The following is an 18,568-nucleotide window of genomic DNA, read 5'->3' as shown; positions in this document are numbered from 1 at the left end:
GACTTTTTTAAATGTAGATGTTCCATCAGTGGCTTGTAGGCTATAGGTGGAAGCCAGGAGATGCTAAATGTGTTTATGTTAATTAACGGTCAATTACCGTGACACCGGAAGTTATTTGCTTGACAATCACCGTCTGACAAAATTTCATGACCACCACAGCCCACTTTCAGCCCTAAACCCAGGAAGCCTTACACCTGCAAGCCTCCTCTGCCCCTGTTCCTTGTCAAATCATCTTATTAAATGGCTTCTGAAGTGCAGCCCTGCAGACAAACGCAGACCTCAAAGAAACAGTAAGTAGCCTGCTCACAAATCTAAGAAAATCTCTTCTCAATGGACAGTTATTATTTTAAAGCAAGTTCATGGTTATACTTGTTATAATATATGCCAATTATCAGACCCATTTATCTAAACGCGATGTACAGTAATGCGTGCATACTTGTTGCTTTTTTAACATGAGAAATTAAAACATCGACATAAAAATAAATATTTTGACTAAGGAAAATTTCACAAAAGAAAAGAACTAGAGAGAGAAAGTGGAGAGGGTTGGGGAGGTCTACTGTCTCACGCTAAAAAAAGTTGAGGGGGGGCCATCATTGTGATGCAAATGTGAGAACCCCGTCTGCTGTTTGTGGCAGTTGTGTAGCTATGATACAAACCAGGTGGAATGTAAAGAATGCCCCTGGTGACCTGAGTGAAAACAACTGAAAAACATTTCATTTCACAACAAGTTTTAACCTGTTGCTACTGAGAGCCAATCATGGGCAACTTTTTTTGTACCTGGTGAGACTTTCTCAGTAGCTTGGAGACAAAAGCCTACTTTGTGATTTCCAAACTGCACAACCTGTGTCGACAACTTAACACTGTCTGCAAGACAAAACAGATTTACTGCACATGGACACTTGAGATTAAAGAATTTCCCTTGTTGGTTTTTTTAACCAGTGGTGGCTGAGTTAACAGAGTTAACTGTAATAACAGAGGAAAAACTGCCCCTTTCTTATGTAGAAAACCGCCACACTATTACTTCCCATGTACACATTAACAACTCCCAAAAGGTATTCATCTTCTGTGTGCCTCTGCTCTGTTCAGTGAATTCATGACATTTCTGACTGGAGGTTTGGCAAATCTCATTAAAATTAGAGTTAATGTCAGATAATCAAATGTACAGAGACCAGATGGCTCAGTAAGCACAGCAAGGACGAATTCCAATTTTAAATTCTCTTGGATCTTAACACCATAACTGTAAAAACAACAGTGATGACATCTACATAAATTAGGCACACTGCTGCTAGTGCGCCAAATATTGGCTTTTAAAATAGGATGCGAATCAAATGTTACAAAAATAATTGAATGGCTGATAACTCCAGTGTCCAAAAAATGGGCCATCAGCACCACACATTGATTGAGTTCTGGCAAATGCTCCAGCAGTGAACCATTGCCTGCAATCGAGATTAGCCTACTCTGTCGTGATGACAATTCTTTGAAAAAATTCTGTTCTTATGTTAACGTTGTTAATTTGCGACATGCAGAATTGCTTCTATAAAGTGGTCTGAGTTTGTGCAGACTCTCAATAACCGGGTATTAGACTGAGCGCCTCTCCTCGGGGCTGGACCTCATCCAGATTAGCTAAATACAGCATGAACACATACACAGTGGACATTTGACCCCCCCCACCCACAGGGACCAATGCAGCTGTCCATTTGAGAGCTGCATTGTACCAGGGACTCGTCCCTTAAAACCTCAATATGGTATAGGGTTACTGTGGACACTGCTAAAACAATCACAAAAGCAATGCCAAAGTGGATACTTAGGACAGGGGTCCATAGGAAGAGTACAGACAGGACTAAACCTGGACCACAGGCAGCAGTGGTGAATCACAGGTCACAGTGGCATTCATCGCTGGGAGGCACCGAAGCATGACCACAATCACAGGCTGCAGGCTGTGTCAATAATGAAGCCACTGGCAGACCAAAAGAAAATATATGTTGAAAGTTATCCAGTAAACTCAAACAGCATGTATTCTTTCAACTGATCCAAACGTTTTTTGTTGTTGCTTGAGCATGCCTTAAAAAGGTTTTTGATGTTTGTTGATTAAGAAGGCAACTCAAGAGGAAACATATCATTTTCAGTGGCGCACAAGAAAGACCCACTTCCCAAAACACAATCAGTACAAAACCTCAGAATGGGTTTAACTAGTCAGTACCAGCTTCTTTCCATTCCATATTACTCTCCTCTATTGAGCACCTTTTCCACTTGACCTGCCTCTGCAAGCCAAAACTACGTACGCCCGCCACATCCAGGGAGATGAAAATAACCTGATTAAAAACACTGACTTTTAAAAGAATAACACGTTACCCCTTGGCCCACCCCATCCACTCTCTTTCCATGACTTTGGGTGTATTTATATATCAAGTTGCCATGTAAACATAACAGCAGCATGATCAGATTCTGGCTGCATGGACGTTCAGGGACATTATTTCTTTGTAGACCAATCAAAGCTAGATTCTTTCAGAAGTAGGCTACTTTGTCAAAACAAGTGCAGTAATCCCTTAAACATTGATTTTATCCTTACTCAAGATCAGGGTGTATTAGTAAAATAAGGATTAGACTGCAAGAAACTTCATTTTGAAGGAAACTTTATGAGCACAGTCCCTATAGGCCTATTTAGTGGAGTAGCAGGCTAACAACCTTCAACAAAAGACCCATTAACAGATGGCACTCAAAAAGCCACCATCAACCTAACTCTCATAAATATACTGGCTGGCTAATGAAAATACACAAAATATACTCCCCATTTCAGATAAAAGGAAACAGGTATTGGGCTTCATCAATAATACATCTCAACATGAATCATTCAGTTCTCTGCCTGGGGAGAGGCATCCTATGTGGAAGTGCACCTGTGATGGTGTATTCCATTACCAGAAAACAGATATTTTAATTAAAATAGTTAATTAAAAGAGTGCATTTTTATGCCACAAAGATTATTAAGAACTGTTGCCACTACAGCAAACAAGTCTCACAAAGGAGTGTCTGACAGCTGTCATTAGATCAGGATGAATTCAGTGGGGACTAAAAACCCCAAAAACAAATAATTGAAAGGCACTGCATATAAATTGTCTGTGGAGACAAATTATTAGACAAGAAATGAATGCAATATCAGAGAAGAGAGAAGGGCTTCGCTGTAGTCATTGCATTAACGACTTCCGTGCCTATTATCCTCATGGTTTTCACTGGTATGGGCATTCGGCTCTAAAGATAATTATATAGTGCAGCACACCTAATGAGAACTGACACCTGGACAATATTTTTTTTATTTAACTAGACAAGTCAGTTAAGAACAAATTCTTATTTACAATGACGACCTTGTTCAGGGGCAGAAAGACAGATTGGGGATTCAATCCAGCAACCTTTCGGTTACTGGCCCAACGCTCTAACCACTAGGCTACCTGCCGCCCCAAAATGTCACTATCTTGGATAGAACTCAACTGCCCTGGCTCTGTTGAACAAGTGTAACATCACCGTGGTGAATGGTGATGAACTGTTCCTAGAAAATTGGACTGAGGTCAAACAAGCAGAGTCAAGCTGGTAAAGTCAATGTCTCCTGAAGTCCATCTGATTTTGTACGTTTTTTTTTTTTTATCTGGGGCACAGTTTAGGGTTCCACATTCAGCTGAATGGTATAATAAATAATATGTCTATTTGTTTCAAAGGTGTGATAATGTCTCAAATTTCACATGGGATAACTATATTAAACCACTCAAAATAATTAGCCACTATTTAGAAAAGAACCACTGAGGAGGAATAACTATCATAGCACCACCTAGCTGTAACATCTTTTTGGTAATCGTAGGTGTAGAAAATAGGGAAATATGTGTAGTTAGCTAAGAATATGATTAGGTAATTGCATTACTATTGGTTATTAACGTGTTATAGCAGAATTACTATTTGCCTTGGCTTAGCCTACTTACAGCTGTCCAATCAGCTTTTACACAGCCTCCTACTAAAACAAAAAAGCATGCCAAATAAACTGTTCCATCAATGCACCCCTTTCCCAAAACGAGATCGACACGACAGTGGCACCCTGAATTTGATGTAACCAGTAAGCTGGCAAGCTTTCCGTTTGTTGTTGTGTAACAGGATAGGTAATAAACATAGCCAGCAAATAACGACTACTCACCGTTAGTGAGCTATTGGAGATGAGCTCGCGCCACTGTTCCATGTTTAAAAAGTAGAACGAGTAACGACTGATTATTTAATTCAGCTAACACGTCGAAATTTAACAGCACTATTATGGGTCTCTTCATGAGTTAATATTAATAACGTATATCAAAGTTAGTAATCAGATATTAGAGATGGGTTTTAGTAATAACACAATAATTGTCCACCCAATTTTGGAATAGCTAGGCTTAGCTATTTAAGGTAGACTAATGCTTATGTTACCTGACCCAGCTGGCAGCTAGCTAATGTTGGCTAACTCGGTTGGCTGTGCGATAAACAGTTGGTACAGTAGGTGAATGAATTTGGTGTGTACCATGAATAATCGAACTAACTTAGCTAAATTGAGTTAGGCAACATTTCAGCAAGTTGTCAGTCACATCCACAAAGTAAAATTCTACAAAATATTAATGTTATGAGCTCTTTTAGCTAACGTTAGCTAGCTACTGTACAACTTGTAGCTAACTAGCTTGGCAGCTTCAGAGCAGGCATATGATAGCAGAATAAACCGACAATTACATTCTGCTCACAACCTGGCACAAGGTTTAAACCCGTGTATAAAAATTGAAAAATGTGTACAAATATGGAACTAACTTAGCTAAATAGTTAGCAATACGATAGTTCACTTTCTGGTAAACTTATAGAAATGGCAGACAAGCAATCGCGTTGAATGGAGTAAACGACGTTAGCTTAGCTAACTGGCTAGTTAACGTTAGGTAGCTGCTTGACAGAAGATTCGTGGGGTGGATGTGACGAAGGGAAAGTAACGTTATCTACTAGGGTATGAAAGAGAGATTGGTGTGCATTCAATACCACAGTATCATTATCCCAAATTAGAATTAATGTATCGTCTCAACTCCGTAAAGATATATTCACCTTTGCCTTGTATAAGTTCTGCCCTGGCTGTGCTCTCTTTCCCCTCTCTCACTTGCTCGTTGAGTTCCAGTTGCTTCTGCTGCTGCTGTTGCTGAGTGTTGCACCCGTTGGTAAGTAACTGTCTCCACGGCTACAGTCACTATGGCGTGCGGGGGTCTCGAGGCAACTGTTGCTACCCTCTCCTTCATACGTCAGTGGCAAAAAAAATGAGGGTTGGAATAGTGCATTGACTCCGCCCACTAAGGCAATCGACCACTAGATGGCGCTCTGACCTTATTAATCTCTGGTAAAGCCACAAACGTTTACATTTGGTCACGAATTTGAGATGTATGTGTGAAAGATCCAACAAACTGCAGATTTGTGCCATTTGTTTCTTGCAACAATTCACATAATTTATAAAACATGTATGGTAATTCATTCATTGGGTAATGCCAGAGCTAGAGAGTAGAAGTGTATACCACAAGAAAGTTAATGTGCAGCTATTGATGTCAAATCAAATTGTATTGGTCACATTAGCAGATGTTGACGCGAGTGTAGCGAAATGTTTGTGCTTCTAGTTCCAACAGTGCAGTAATATCTAACAAGTAATCTAACAATTCCCCAACAACTACCTAATATACACAAATCTAAAGCGATGAATGAGTATATGTACATATAAGTATATGGATGAGCGAATGATGTCAATGAATTCTGAAGAAAAAAGCATATATTGCTTAAAGGCACCACAAAAAAAGAATAATCAATAATGCTGTTATCAGTAATGTGTGTAATAAATATTTTAACCTTGTCAGCTCGGGTACTTTAGAAGTAATTTCAAGATAATATAACAAATATAATAAAACACATTTGGAACACGTGTATCAATATTATGAGCACAACGTCATCCCCTGGGTGTGGTGGATGTAAAAGGTTTCATCACCACTATTCATTTTTCTACTAATAGGGAAATTATTTCAAATGATAAATTGATCTTTTAAGTCAGATTACAAATCTTTCAGTTTCAAATGACATGACCAAATGAAACTCCGCCACGTCACATTCTCCTCACAAAGAATCAGTACGCGCACACTTGAAGCTCAGGGCAAGTGAAGTTCACGTGTCTGTATTCCCTAATCAACAACTTCAGCGCCAAAGATTGCAACGCTGAAGTTACCAGCAGGAAAAAGGTTGATTGTTTTGTATTGACGGTAAGGGCTAACATTATCAATTTTTTTTTTTTTGAAAAACAAGTTAACTAACGATATCGGTGTTGAACGCGTGATACTGACTCAGAAATTGTGTAGCGAACGTTACTATATCTGGCTAGTTTACCAGGCGGTAGTTACAGATAGAGAGGAGCTATAGTTTTTGTTCACGATGATGCTCTTAATTGAAATGGAATATCTTAATTGAAACGGGGATATTTAAACTTTGAAGCTAATTTGGTTAACCTTAGTTACAATTAGCCATTGCTCTAGGTGACGTTACTTTTGTTTTCACGCGACGGCTGGCTTGACAGCCTTTGCTAACGCTAGCTAATCAGCTAGGTACCGGCAGAAGAGATATTCCAGGAATTTCTATTCTGTCTTTGCCGGTAGTTCGGCCAGTTAACCAACAGCGAGTAGATGCGTGTCATTCTATGTCGAACTCAGTGTTGGGAAGCTACTCTGAAAATGTATAGTTGACCAAGCAATCGATTACTTCACACTGGAAGTTAAGCTTCATTAAAGCTACCCTTAACAAAACTATAGTTTACTTAACTAAAGTTACTTTGAAAGTAGTTCACTACACCCAAACAACTTCGTGAGAAATGATCATATCCAAGTCTGAAATATAATAGATTGCATGAATTGAACACTCTGGAATCGTATGTTAACCGAAGTAAAAAGTAATTAACTACTGAAAACTCTACCAAGAGTTGAATTTAGGTCAACTACCACCAAGCTACTGTGAAATGTAGTTACATTTCTAGTTGGATCTAAATGTAGTTCACTCAACACTGCAAACTAGTTGCTTTCAGTTTATAAAACCTAACATTTTTTATCCAGGGCCAGTGTAATAGGTGGGCATTAGGGGGCCTGGCCTCCCCTACCGTATTTAAATATTGGTCATTTATTTACATGACGGAGAAGGGCACAGACAGAAAGAATCATCAATCGCACATAATGCATCTGAGCGATCGAAACAGCGCCCCTCTGTCTCAGTATGTGTAGGCCATGTGTGATGCTGTCTGGCCAAAACGAGTGGCATGTCGTACTCTTGGTCATCAGATACATGGGCTACATATAGTATAGGGCTTTCCAACCCTGTTCTTGGAGAGCTACTGTCCTGTAGGTTTTCACTCCAACCCCACTCTAGCGCACCTGACTAATTAGCTGGGTTTAAGCTGAATCAGGTTAATTACAACAGGGGTTTGAGTGAACCTTCAGGAGGGTCACATTAACAGGTAATACATTTTTACTGTTAAATTACATGTATTTACTATAAAATGCATTTAAATGTGTGCGCGCAATTGCGTGGCGGTTTCAGGGCTGGCGCACCTTGCAAAACCAAAAGTCCCAGTAAGCAAAATTATGTTGAAAAGGTGTTTTTAAAATACATTTTCCCACTCGTTGAAAATAAGTATTTTCCGGATTTACTGAGGTGCAGCCCCATCTATAAGCCTACCGTTTGTAAGACACCAAAAAAAGGTGTTTTACAATATGTTTTTAGAATGTTTTAACATGACAGCGCATTTATTTTGAGCTCCAGTTAGGTTAGGCTATTTGATCATAGAAACCTGCATGATGTAAAAAGTGTCCGTCTCATTACATTGTCATACATTTTCATCTCCAACCTGTAGGCTACAGAGAAGGCCACATACTCGTTCTACCATAACCTATATCTGCTACATGATTATTATTTTTTTTTTTAAGTAAAAATAGGTAATGTTGGTGGAGCACCGCAGCGATGCGTATTCAACAGCAGCCTGGAGAGGCATGCTGGGAATGGAGAAGCAAAATGTTTTTTCACCCCTGCCTTTGACCAAGTTGGCACTGCTTATCACAGGGCGGCATCAGCACTCACAAAAAGCCTGTATGCCACTGGTCGAGAGATTGTCATTGTTTTTGGGCAGAATTGAGGTTTTATATGTTGTTGTTGGAGGTGCGTCTTGGTCAGTTTAGCAATAGGCGGCCGCCTAATCTTTCCCAATGAGTGGGCCGGGCCGTGAGCATCTTCATTCTCCTGTGACTGATTGTTCGTCCCTCAAAGTAGGGTGCACATACAGTAGTCCTAGCAGGCTGTCACCTTGCACAGTTCTATGTAAATTAGGGCTGACCCCATGTAGTTGATTGTTTGGTCGATAGGCTGTTTGCTCTCCCTTTCGATAACCACTCTGCGTGAAAGGGTTAAAATGTCATGCTCTGATCCTGGAAGCGTCGTAAAATACCTGATTTCTACTTATCCTTTGCACAAATAGCCTACAGCTGTGTCGGTCCCAAACCCACTGAAAACAGGCTGCAATGTTTTTATTTGTTGGCTTTATGTAGGCAATTTTTACATAGATGCCAATAGAAGTTACTTTTAGATTTGTATAATGTTCATTTAGAAAGAATTTAGATACAGACTATTATAAATGAAATGTTCCATGAAAATGTTCATATGAAATTTACAGATCAGCATAAATCGTAAGATAAATTGCCGACCCCTGTTGTAGCCTATTACCAGCAACTTCAGGAGCGTAACTGCAGAATCTGCGAAGGCCAGCTGGAGGAGGAGGGTCGGAAACAGTTTTTTATTTTTATTTTTCTGGTTAGGCTATCTTGAGTCCTTTGTGTCTTACATATTTAATCAAACAGTGTGCTTAAAGCATCAGCCAAGCTCAGTACATATATAGTTGATTTTATTAAAGTAAATGGTGGATGTGTGTGTGTGTGTGTGTGTGTGTGTGTGTGTGTGTGTGTGTGTGTGTGTGTGTGTGTGTGTGTGTGTGTGTGTGTGTGTGTGTGTGTGTGTGTGTGTGTGTGTGTGTGTGTACACACACACACAGAGAGAGCGCATACCAACACATGAAAATCAGATTTCAACCTGCCAGGCGCAACACAAAAGTCAGAGATGACGATTTAATTCATGCCTTACCTTTGAAGAACTTCTTCTGTTGGCACTCCAATATGTCCCATAAACATCAGAAATGGTCCTTTTGTTCGATTAATTCTGTCGTTATATCTCAAATGTCAATTTATTTGGCGCGTTTAATTCAGAAAAACACCGGTTCCAACTCGCCCAGCATGACTACAAAATATCTAATACGTTACCTGTAACGCTGTCCCAACATTTGAAACAACTTTCCTAATACAACTTTAGGTATTTTTTAACGTAAATAATCGATACAATTTAAGACGTGATAAACCGAGTTCAATACCGGATAAAAACAACGTGAAGCGCGTGACCTGGAGCGTGCATCAAAACATTAGTGCACTCGGCTGGACCCTCGTTCTGAACTGCGGTTCTTCTTCATTTCTCAAAAGAAAAACATCAACCAATTTCTGAAGAATGTTGACATCCAGTGGAAGCGATAAGAACTGCAAGCAAGTGCCTTATAAATCTAGATACACATAGAAATCCCATTGAAAACATTCACCTCAACAACAAAAAAATCCTGGATGGTTTGTCCTCGGGGTTTCGCCTGCCAAATAAGTTCTGTTATACTCAGACATCATTTTAACAGTTTTGAAAATTATTATTAGCACATTTTAGACAGTTAACTTAATAGTTATAAGATATCTAGCTGGAAAACATTTAGTTGTGAATTCCATAGGGTAATTAGGTGACCTGGCGCATGCTGCACGACAGTGAGTGACTCAAGGCTCCGGTCTTGTTGTTTTGTGCTTGTAAACAAACATGTGACTGGGGATTACCGTATGCTACATAATGTGATCGGTGAAATGAAGAACGCAATGTTCTTTATCTCCTAACGTACTGCACAAGTTGACTGCAGGTATTCACTTAAAGTAGCTACAGATATTCATATTTATTAAACTTCAATTAGTTTCAAAGATGACTGTATTGAAAAACCATCCCTTTGCCTTTTCCAAATACCCTGGTATATGGTACACCGCCCAAGCCTAGTAGCTGAGTTTGTCTGGATCAAGTGCCATTCTGTGACTTTGGTTTTATAATGCCTTTTTTGCAGTGGTATTGAAGTCAATTCTGTTATTGAAAAAACACTAGCACTAACCCTCTATGCAAAATTAATTTATTCAAACAGTCAACTACCACATGAACCACATCCTCTGTGCTTTAAGTCTGAGTTCAATAGTTCCAAAACAATTGGGTTTTACTTTCCTTGGTCATTCAGTTTGAAAGGAAAGTGGGGTACTTCCCTGTTTCCTTTTTGTATTGTGAACTTCCCTAGGAGGGGGATTCCCGCTAAGACTTCATTTTAGGTTGAGGAAATTTGTTTATCTCAAATTAATAGTACAATCCACAATCCAGAGTCAGTGTTTCAGCTCAAAGGCAGCACTGTCTGGAACCGAATGGGTGAACTACATTGATGTTTTGTACTTCATCTTGTTGCCATGGGATATAACTTACAAATTGACTTACAAACATCGCTGCTTGTCATTTTTCTTTAGAGTAGGTTACTTTGACTGAGTTATGTGACTGAGGGATGGTAGTTTCAAAGCAAAGTGGGTCTCTAACCTATTCAAGCCACGGAACTGGCTAGACCTTCCACTTTGGTGCAAATTCAGGCTATTTACTGCAGAGGAGAATTGTGAATGTCTACTAAAACATTTCTGCACTACTTTCTCTTCCACCATAGACTAACATCCTCTGGAGGAAAACATTCTCTTTTTGATTTTCAGTACTATCAGGCCTGCGAACTAGAAATACAGGAATGAGCTGCCAAGCAGAATTGATTGTCCTGAGTCATTACCCATAATTTTAGCATCCATGTGTAAAACTAACTCGGGTTTGAGTACTTTTTGTGGCCTGCTTGTAGGCTTTAAATATTTTGGGGCATATTCAGAGGTGGAAACTCTGTGGAAATTAATGGGAATATATGCAAACTCATATTAATACCATTTAAATGTATTTTTTTTTGCATTGGATATATTTACCATATCATATGGAGACCAAAAAAAATATTTTACCTTATAATAAGTAGACATAATTGCAAATGATTAAATCCTTCCAATAGAATAAAAAATATATAGTTATGAATTGAACTTTTAATTGAGTTGACTCTTCACATGGGATGATTTCACTGAACAACAAAAAGGGAATATTGAATGATCCACAATGATCCATCGCATCTCCCAAAAATGTTTTTCAACATGCATCAGTAAAATGATAGTCTAGAAACTAAAGCTTTGGTTGTCTTCCGCTTAGGCTTCCATGTCTTCTCCCTGGACCTCCTCAATGTCCACCTCTTGAACATCAGACTCTGAGGCCTCATCTTTACTGTCACTTTCCAACCTTGTTGAGGATAGCTCGCTGTCAGCCTCAAAAAGCCTCAAATTTGCCCAGAAGGCCGCCAATTTTTCAACCCTTGTATTGATCAGCCTGTTGCGTGCTTTGGTGTGTGTTCCCAAACAAGGACCAGTTGCACTCTGAGGCGGCTGATGTTTTTGGGATTTGGAGGATCATGGAGGCAACAGGGGAAAGAGCCTCAGATCCACCAGGTGGCTGATGAGATATGTTGGTACGACTACCATACTGCATCTCCATCCCAAAGCCCTTGCTTGGAAGTATACCTTGCCAGACTGCCAAGAACCATGCCCTCATCCAGGCCAAGAACCATGCCCTCATCCTGGTCAAGGTGGCGAGACACGGTGGTGATGACACCATAGGCCTTGTTGATCTCTGCACAAGACAGGATTCTCTTGCCAGCATACTTGGGGTCCAACATGTATGCTGGGGCGTGTATGGGCTTCAGGCAGAAGTCTTCAGGCTTTTTGATGCATTTCAGAACTGCATTTTCCTCAGCTTGGAGCAACAGTGAAGTGGGCAGGGCAGTAGGGATTTCTTGTCTTACATCTGCAAGTAGAGTCTGAACATCAGACAGGATGGCATTGTCTCCCTCAATCTGTGCAATGGTAAATGCTATAGGTTTCAGGCTGCTTACCTCTCCCAAAATGCATCATCCAGGAGGATCCTCTTGATGGTGCTGTTCATATCAGCAGACTGGGATATGGCCATTTCTTGGAGAGACTCCTTCCCCTCCAGGAGACTGTCAAACATGACAACACCACCCAACGGGTGTTGCTGGGCAGCTTCAATGTGGTGCTCTTATTCTTCTCACTTTGCTTGGTGAGATAGATTTCTTTTAACTTGATGACCCTTCACGTACCTAACCATTTTCTTGGCTCTCTTGTAGAGTGTATCCATTGTTTTCAGTGCCATGATGTCCTTGAGGAGCAGATTCAATGTATGAGCAGCACAGCCCAATGGGTGTGACATGACCAAGCAGCCTTCATGACCAGGCAGCATTCTGTCACCAGTGCAAATACCTTCTGTCGTCCAAGGTCAATGATGACTGCCTTCAGCTCATCTGCAATGTGTATATATAGACCGCTGTGTCTGTTCTCTTGTAGAATACTGGTTGAGGGGTGGAGATGTAGTTAATTATTCCTTGCCCACGAACATTTGACACCCATCAGAGATGATTGCAGTAGTCTGCTTTCTCTATGATTTGCTTGACCTTTACTTGAACTCTGTATCCAGCAAATGAGTAGATAAAGCATGTCTGGTTGGAGGGGTGTATGCTAGGTGAAGAACTTTCAGAAATCTCTTCCAATACACATTGCCTGTGAGCATCAGAGGTGAACAAGTTGCATACACAGCTCTAGCATGACATTCATCAGCATTTCTCTGACTACGTTCCTCCACTGAGTCAAAAACAACTTCTGATTCCAGGAGGACCATGAGCTGATGATTTAAAATGAAACATGTATGGAAACGGGTGAATTTAACACTCCTCAGTCAGCAGGCTCAAGCAAGCTAAAACTAACTAGCATAAATTGTTAACAAGTTGGAAATGATTTAAACACATTTTGCTGTAGGCTACTATTTACTAATTAACAAAAAATGACAGACATCATTAGCAATGGAATAATAAGGACCGACAAAGTAGGCCTACTAAACTACGCGAAGTAGACAGACAAATATAAGAATATGGCTTCAGCAAAGTCGACAGGAAATAACTAGATTGAACAACAATGACTAGCTACAGATTCGGATTCCTACACGATGTTTGGAGAAGGGGAGACTTAGACACGTGCCACTCGGACACGTCTGGGGAAAAGAGAGCAAAGAAGAGCGGCTTGTTTTAATGCAATCGTTGTAGCAGGCTCAAACAATACCCCGCCCATTCCTTTACAGACAGAATAACTAGCCAATAGTTGCTTAGCGCACACAGCTCTTCACACTGAGTGACAGATGCGGATTACTGTTTTCCCATCACGGATAATTACAAAAAATACTGGTCATAATCGTATTTAATCATATACATTACGATGCTGGTTTTGTCCGAGTACTCGGCACACCCGTCGTCTAGAAGATTTGTAAGGGGCCGGACAGACAGATTTTGTATCCTTCAAAAACAAATAGGCCAATGTTTTTTTTCAATGGAGTTCATACGTTGACAATGGAGAGCCTCCATAGTTTTGTCCTTAGTTTTATGTATGAAACTCTCCTGACTTTTTACTGTCAATAGTTTGTATTAACTTTGAGGGGACAAAATGGTTTGACATAATTTTGTCTGTTTGCAACCGTCTGTCTGACCTAACTCTTCGCCTGCAGCAGTGATTACAAAGTTGTCTAATTCTCCTGTAATCATTTTTCTGTTTGCACCTATTCTGTTAAATTTGAGTGAATTCACTCCTGAGACTCATTCTAGTGTATTGGGCCTTAAACATTTGTTTTTTTGTGTGGTGAATGAGTTATTATTGGGTGGATTCTTTTTAACTACAAGTAATATAAAAGTATATGTAACTGATGAAAGACCAGAAGCGCCAGTAGTTCTGGTTAATTATTTGATGAAGCAACCGTAACTAAACTCATCAAAAAAAGAAACGTCCTCTCACTGTCAACTGCTTTTATTTTCAGAAAACCTAACGTGTAAATATTTGTATGAACATAACAAGATTCAACAACTGAGACATAAACTGAACAAGTTCCACAGACGTGACTAATAGAAATGGAATAACGTGTCCCTGAACAAAGGGGGGGGGGTCAAAAGTAACAGTCTATCTGGTGTGGCCACCAGCTGCATTAAGCACTGCAGTGCATCTCCTCCTCATGGACTGCACCAGATTTGCCAGTTCTTGCTGTGAGATGTTATCCCCAGTCTGCCTCCAAGGCACCTGCAAGTTCCCAGACATTTCTGAGGGGAATGGCCCTAGCCCTCACCCTCCGATCCAACAGGTCCCAGACGTGCTTAATGAGATTGAGATCCGGGCTCTTCGCTGGCCATGGCAAAACACTGACATTCCTGTCTTTTAGGAAATCACAAACAGAACTAGTATTATGGCTTGGGGCATTGTCATGCTGGAGGGTCATGTCAGGATGAGCCTGCAGGAAGGGTACCACATGAGGGAGGAGGATGTCTTCCTTGTAATGCACAGCGTTGATTGCCTGCAATGACGACAAGCTCAGTCCGATGATGCTGTGACACCGCCCCAGACCATGACGGACCCGCCACCTCCAAATCGATCCCCCTCCAGAGTACAGGCCTCTGTGTAACGCTCATTCCTTCTACGATAAACGTGAATCCGACCATCACCCCTGGTGAGACAAAACCACGACTCGTCAGTGAAGAGCACTTTTTGCCAGTCCTGTCTGGTCCAGTGACGGTGGGTTTGTGCCCATAGGCGACGTTGTTGCCGGTGATGTCTGGTGAGGACCTGCCTTACAACAGGCCTACAAGCCCTCAGTCCAGCCTCTCTCAGCCTATTGCGGACAGTCTGAGCACTGGTGGAGGGATTGTGCATTCCTGGTGTAACTCGGGCAGTTGTTGCCATCCCGCAGATGTACCGATCCTGTGCAGGTGTTACACGTGGTCTGCCACTGCGAGGACGATCAGCTGTCCGTCCTGTCTCCCTGTAGCGCTTCTTAGGCGTCTCACAGTATGGACATTGCAGTTTATTTCCCTGGCCACATCTGCAGTCCTCATGCCTCCTTGCAGCATCTCTAAGGCACGTTCACACAGATGAGCAGGGACCCTGGGCATCCTTTGGTGTTTTTTAGAGTCTGTAGAACAGCATCCTTAGGATCCTAAGTTTTCATAACTGTGACCTTAATTGCCTACCGTCTGTAAGCTGTTAGTGTCTTAACGACCATTCCACAAGTTCATGTATATTAATTGTTTATGTTTCATTGAACAAGCATGGGAAACAGTGTTTAAACCCTTTGCAATGAAGATCGGTGAAGTTATTTGGATTTTTACGAATTATCTTTGAAAGACAGGGTCCTGAAAAAGGGACGTTTAGGTCAGCAGGATAAGGATGTCCTCCTGGCAATGTTATTTGGTCACCACCTACTTAGAGTTCAGTGTGTTAAATCGGAGGGCCTGTTGTCCGAACCTCTGGCAGTCTCTATTGGGGTCCCACAGGGTTCAATTCTCAGGCCGACTCTTTTCTCTGTATATATCAATGATGTCGCTCTTGCTGCTGGTGATTCTCTGATCTACCTCTACACGGACGACACCATTCTGTATACATCTGGCCCTTCTTTGGACACTTAACAAAACTCCAAATGAGCTTCATTGCCATACAACACTCCTTCCATGGCCTCCAACTGCTCTTAAATGCAAGTAAAACTAAATGCATGCTCTTCAACCAATTGCTGCCTGCCCGACTAGCATCACTACTCTGGACGGTTCTGACTTAGAATATGTGGACAATTACAAATGCCTAGGTGTCTGGTTAGACTGCAAACTCTACTTCGACTCACATTAAGCATCTCCAATCCAAAATTAAATCTAGAATCAGCTTCCTATTTCGCAACAAAGCCTCCTTCACTTATGCTGCCAAACACACCCTCGTAAAACTGACTATCCTACCGATCCTTCACTTCAGCGACGTCATCTACAAAACAGCCTCCAACACTCTACTCAGCAAACTGGATGTAGTCTGTCACCGTGCCATCTGTTTTGTCACCAAAGCCACATATACTACCCACCACTGCGACCTGTATGCTCTCGTTGGCTGGCCCTCGCTTCATACTCGTCGCCAAACCCTCTGGCTCCAGGTCATACGTTTTTGCTAGGTAAGCCCTGCCTTATCTCAGCTCACTGGTCACCATAGCAACACCAATCCGTAGCACGTGCTCCAGCAGGTATATTTCACTGGTCAACCCCAAAGCCAACACTTACTTTGGCCGCCTTTCCTTCCAGTTCTCTGCTGCCAATGACTGGAACGAATTGCAAAAATCACTGAAGATGGAGACTTATATCTCCCTCTCTAACTTTAAGCATCAGCTGTTAGAGCAGCTTACCGATCACTGTAAATAGCATACCCAACTACCTCATCCCCATATTGTTATTTATCCTCTTGTGCTTTTGCACCCACGTATATCCACTTGCACATCTATAAGTTGTGTTAATGCTAAATTGTAATTATTTTGCCTCTATGGCCTATTTATTGCCTTACCTTCCTAATCTTCTATGCACGCACTACATAGATTGTTCTATTGTGTTATTGACTGTACGTTTGTTTGTAACTCTGTTGTTTTTGTCGTACTGCTTTGCTTCATATTTGCCAGGTTGCAGTTGTAAATGAGAACTTGTTCTTAACCTTGCCTACCTGGTTAAATAAATATGAAATAAATAAAAATTATCCATTTAGTCTCTGGAAAGTCAAAGCTCAGCTAGCACAGCTGCTGGATCGCTATAGCAACCTGGCCTGATAACCAGATTAATCCCCCTTCCTTGTCCTGTAGTAACCCCCGCCGGCATATCTGCATTGTGTGTGTGTGTGTGTGTGTGTGTGTGTGTGTGTGTTGGGGGGGCGCTCACAGCATCATCCAAGAGAAGCGAGAGGAAAGGGAATTTCACCGACTGCAGACCCATTCCCCTCCCCCTTGCATTCATTTGGCTGACGTGACCCTATATGTGGGACGAGTCTTGTGGTGTGAGCCCTTTCAGCCAATGAGATGGGCTGTAGTGTTGGAATACTAGTGGGGGAAGTGTGTAAGGATGTCTGCAGGAAAGAAGCTAGTGCTGTGAGGGTGGGGTTTTGGAGGAGGGACAAACTCTGAGTTTGAAAATGAATGATGTGTTACAGAGTAGACCGAGTGGCCAGCATATTTTGTGTCTAGCGGCTGACAGAATACAAAGCACGCTTACGCAGTCCAGAGAACCGGCAACCAGAACTGAAACAAGAAGTTTGCCTACTAGGATGCACTGTAAGTCCTTCTACATGATTTAGAATATGTTCATCCCTTTCACTTAAATCTGACAGGCAACCGCTTATGTCAATTGACGCTTGTTATCTTTATATCAATCTTCTGGTTTTGGCTTCTGGGAAGGCATTTCTCTAGTGTCATTGGGCTCTTTAAAGGTGTGACTGATGGTTTGTGTACCATCAGTATTTACATTTGAGTCCCTCTGTGTTCGTTTGAATTGTCCTTCGTATGGTTTAGTTCGTAGATTAATATTACGTTATTGAGTTCAAAACAACTCATGTACTACAGCTATGAATGCTGATATGTGGTACTGGTTCATCCACCTCACTAGCCCATGTGGTCAGCAGGTATGTGTGCCTGCTTGCTGGCTGGGATGGAGCATCCAGCCCTCCATGTAAAGCTAATATGACAGGGTAGGGCGAGGCAGAAAGAAAGAATCCCCAGCATTACTGGGACTCCTCGCCAGGCTGCTGCTCCCAGAAACAGCAGTTGGGTGGATGGATTGATGGAAACTTGATTCACCCCCAGTGTTTGAGCATCCTTGGAAACAGGTCCAGGCAGAAGGGTGAGCTGGCCATCTGGGAGAGGCAGTTAGAGCGAGAGAAGGAAAGGCGAGGGATTTGAATAATGTACCAAGTGCTTTCTTTGCATCTGAATTTCTCTAAATGTTGGGTATTTAAGTGCTGTGTGGGTGGGGAGAGGGCTTGTTTGTTGGGAAACCCTGCTTGGTTTTGGAGACGCCCAGTTTTGGGGAGGATTTGTTGTAGTTAATGCTGGTTTCTGAAAATATATTTGATGTGGCTTTTTAAAGAAAGGCCTCTACTCAAATTAGCCAAACAGTCTATGGTTGCAATCAGTTTTTGAATGGACATCATGTGGCAATTGTGTACTGGACATACTGTTTGGGACCTAATCCTCTCCTAATTGACTGCAATGAGGCAGTCATTTGCTATTGTGAGGAAACTGCGCAATGTAAGTCTGCACGATATGGGCAAAAATGTAATTGCTACTTTTCTTTCTTTTTTTACCAAATATTGCGATTTGACATGCAATATAGGTCAAAACAGTTGGGTGAACTGTTGGAATCATATAAATACAATGATTTATATTAAGC

At 41.4% G+C, this 18,568-nt stretch overlaps 2 protein-coding genes across 7 annotated transcripts in view; one reads left to right on the top strand and one right to left on the bottom strand.

Annotated features, from left to right (window-relative positions):
- The window catches only part of LOC115192557 (DNA-binding protein RFX2), a 66,785-nt gene extending 61,516 nt beyond the window's left edge, over positions 1–5,269 (bottom strand). For 2 of the 5 annotated variants that reach the window (XM_029751194.1, XM_029751196.1), the window contains exon 1: positions 5,141–5,269. The gene's annotated coding sequence lies outside the window, so the exon portion shown is untranslated. Of the gene's footprint in view, positions 1–5,088 lie in introns of all 5 variants that reach the window. The other 3 variants (XM_029751195.1, XM_029751199.1, XM_029751200.1) reach the window with 2 other exon arrangements.
- Positions 5,270–6,133: 864 nt separating this feature from the next.
- The window catches only part of LOC115192554 (long-chain-fatty-acid--CoA ligase ACSBG2), a 39,821-nt gene continuing 27,386 nt past the window's right edge, over positions 6,134–18,568 (top strand). The window contains exon 1 of one of the 2 annotated variants that reach the window (XM_029751186.1): positions 6,134–6,275. Coding sequence is in view for 1 of the 2 variants with exons in the window: in XM_029751185.1 (XP_029607045.1) it covers positions 17,316–17,454 (139 nt within the window). In the remaining variant the exon portion in view is untranslated. Of the gene's footprint in view, positions 6,276–17,313; positions 17,455–18,568 lie in introns of those variants that run through there. The other variant, XM_029751185.1, reaches the window with a different exon arrangement.

Source organism: Salmo trutta, chromosome 4 (genome assembly GCF_901001165.1).
Source record: "Salmo trutta chromosome 4, fSalTru1.1, whole genome shotgun sequence".
NCBI classification, from domain to species: domain Eukaryota; kingdom Metazoa; phylum Chordata; class Actinopteri; order Salmoniformes; family Salmonidae; genus Salmo; species Salmo trutta.
This window is presented reverse-complemented; position numbering and strand designations above follow the sequence as displayed.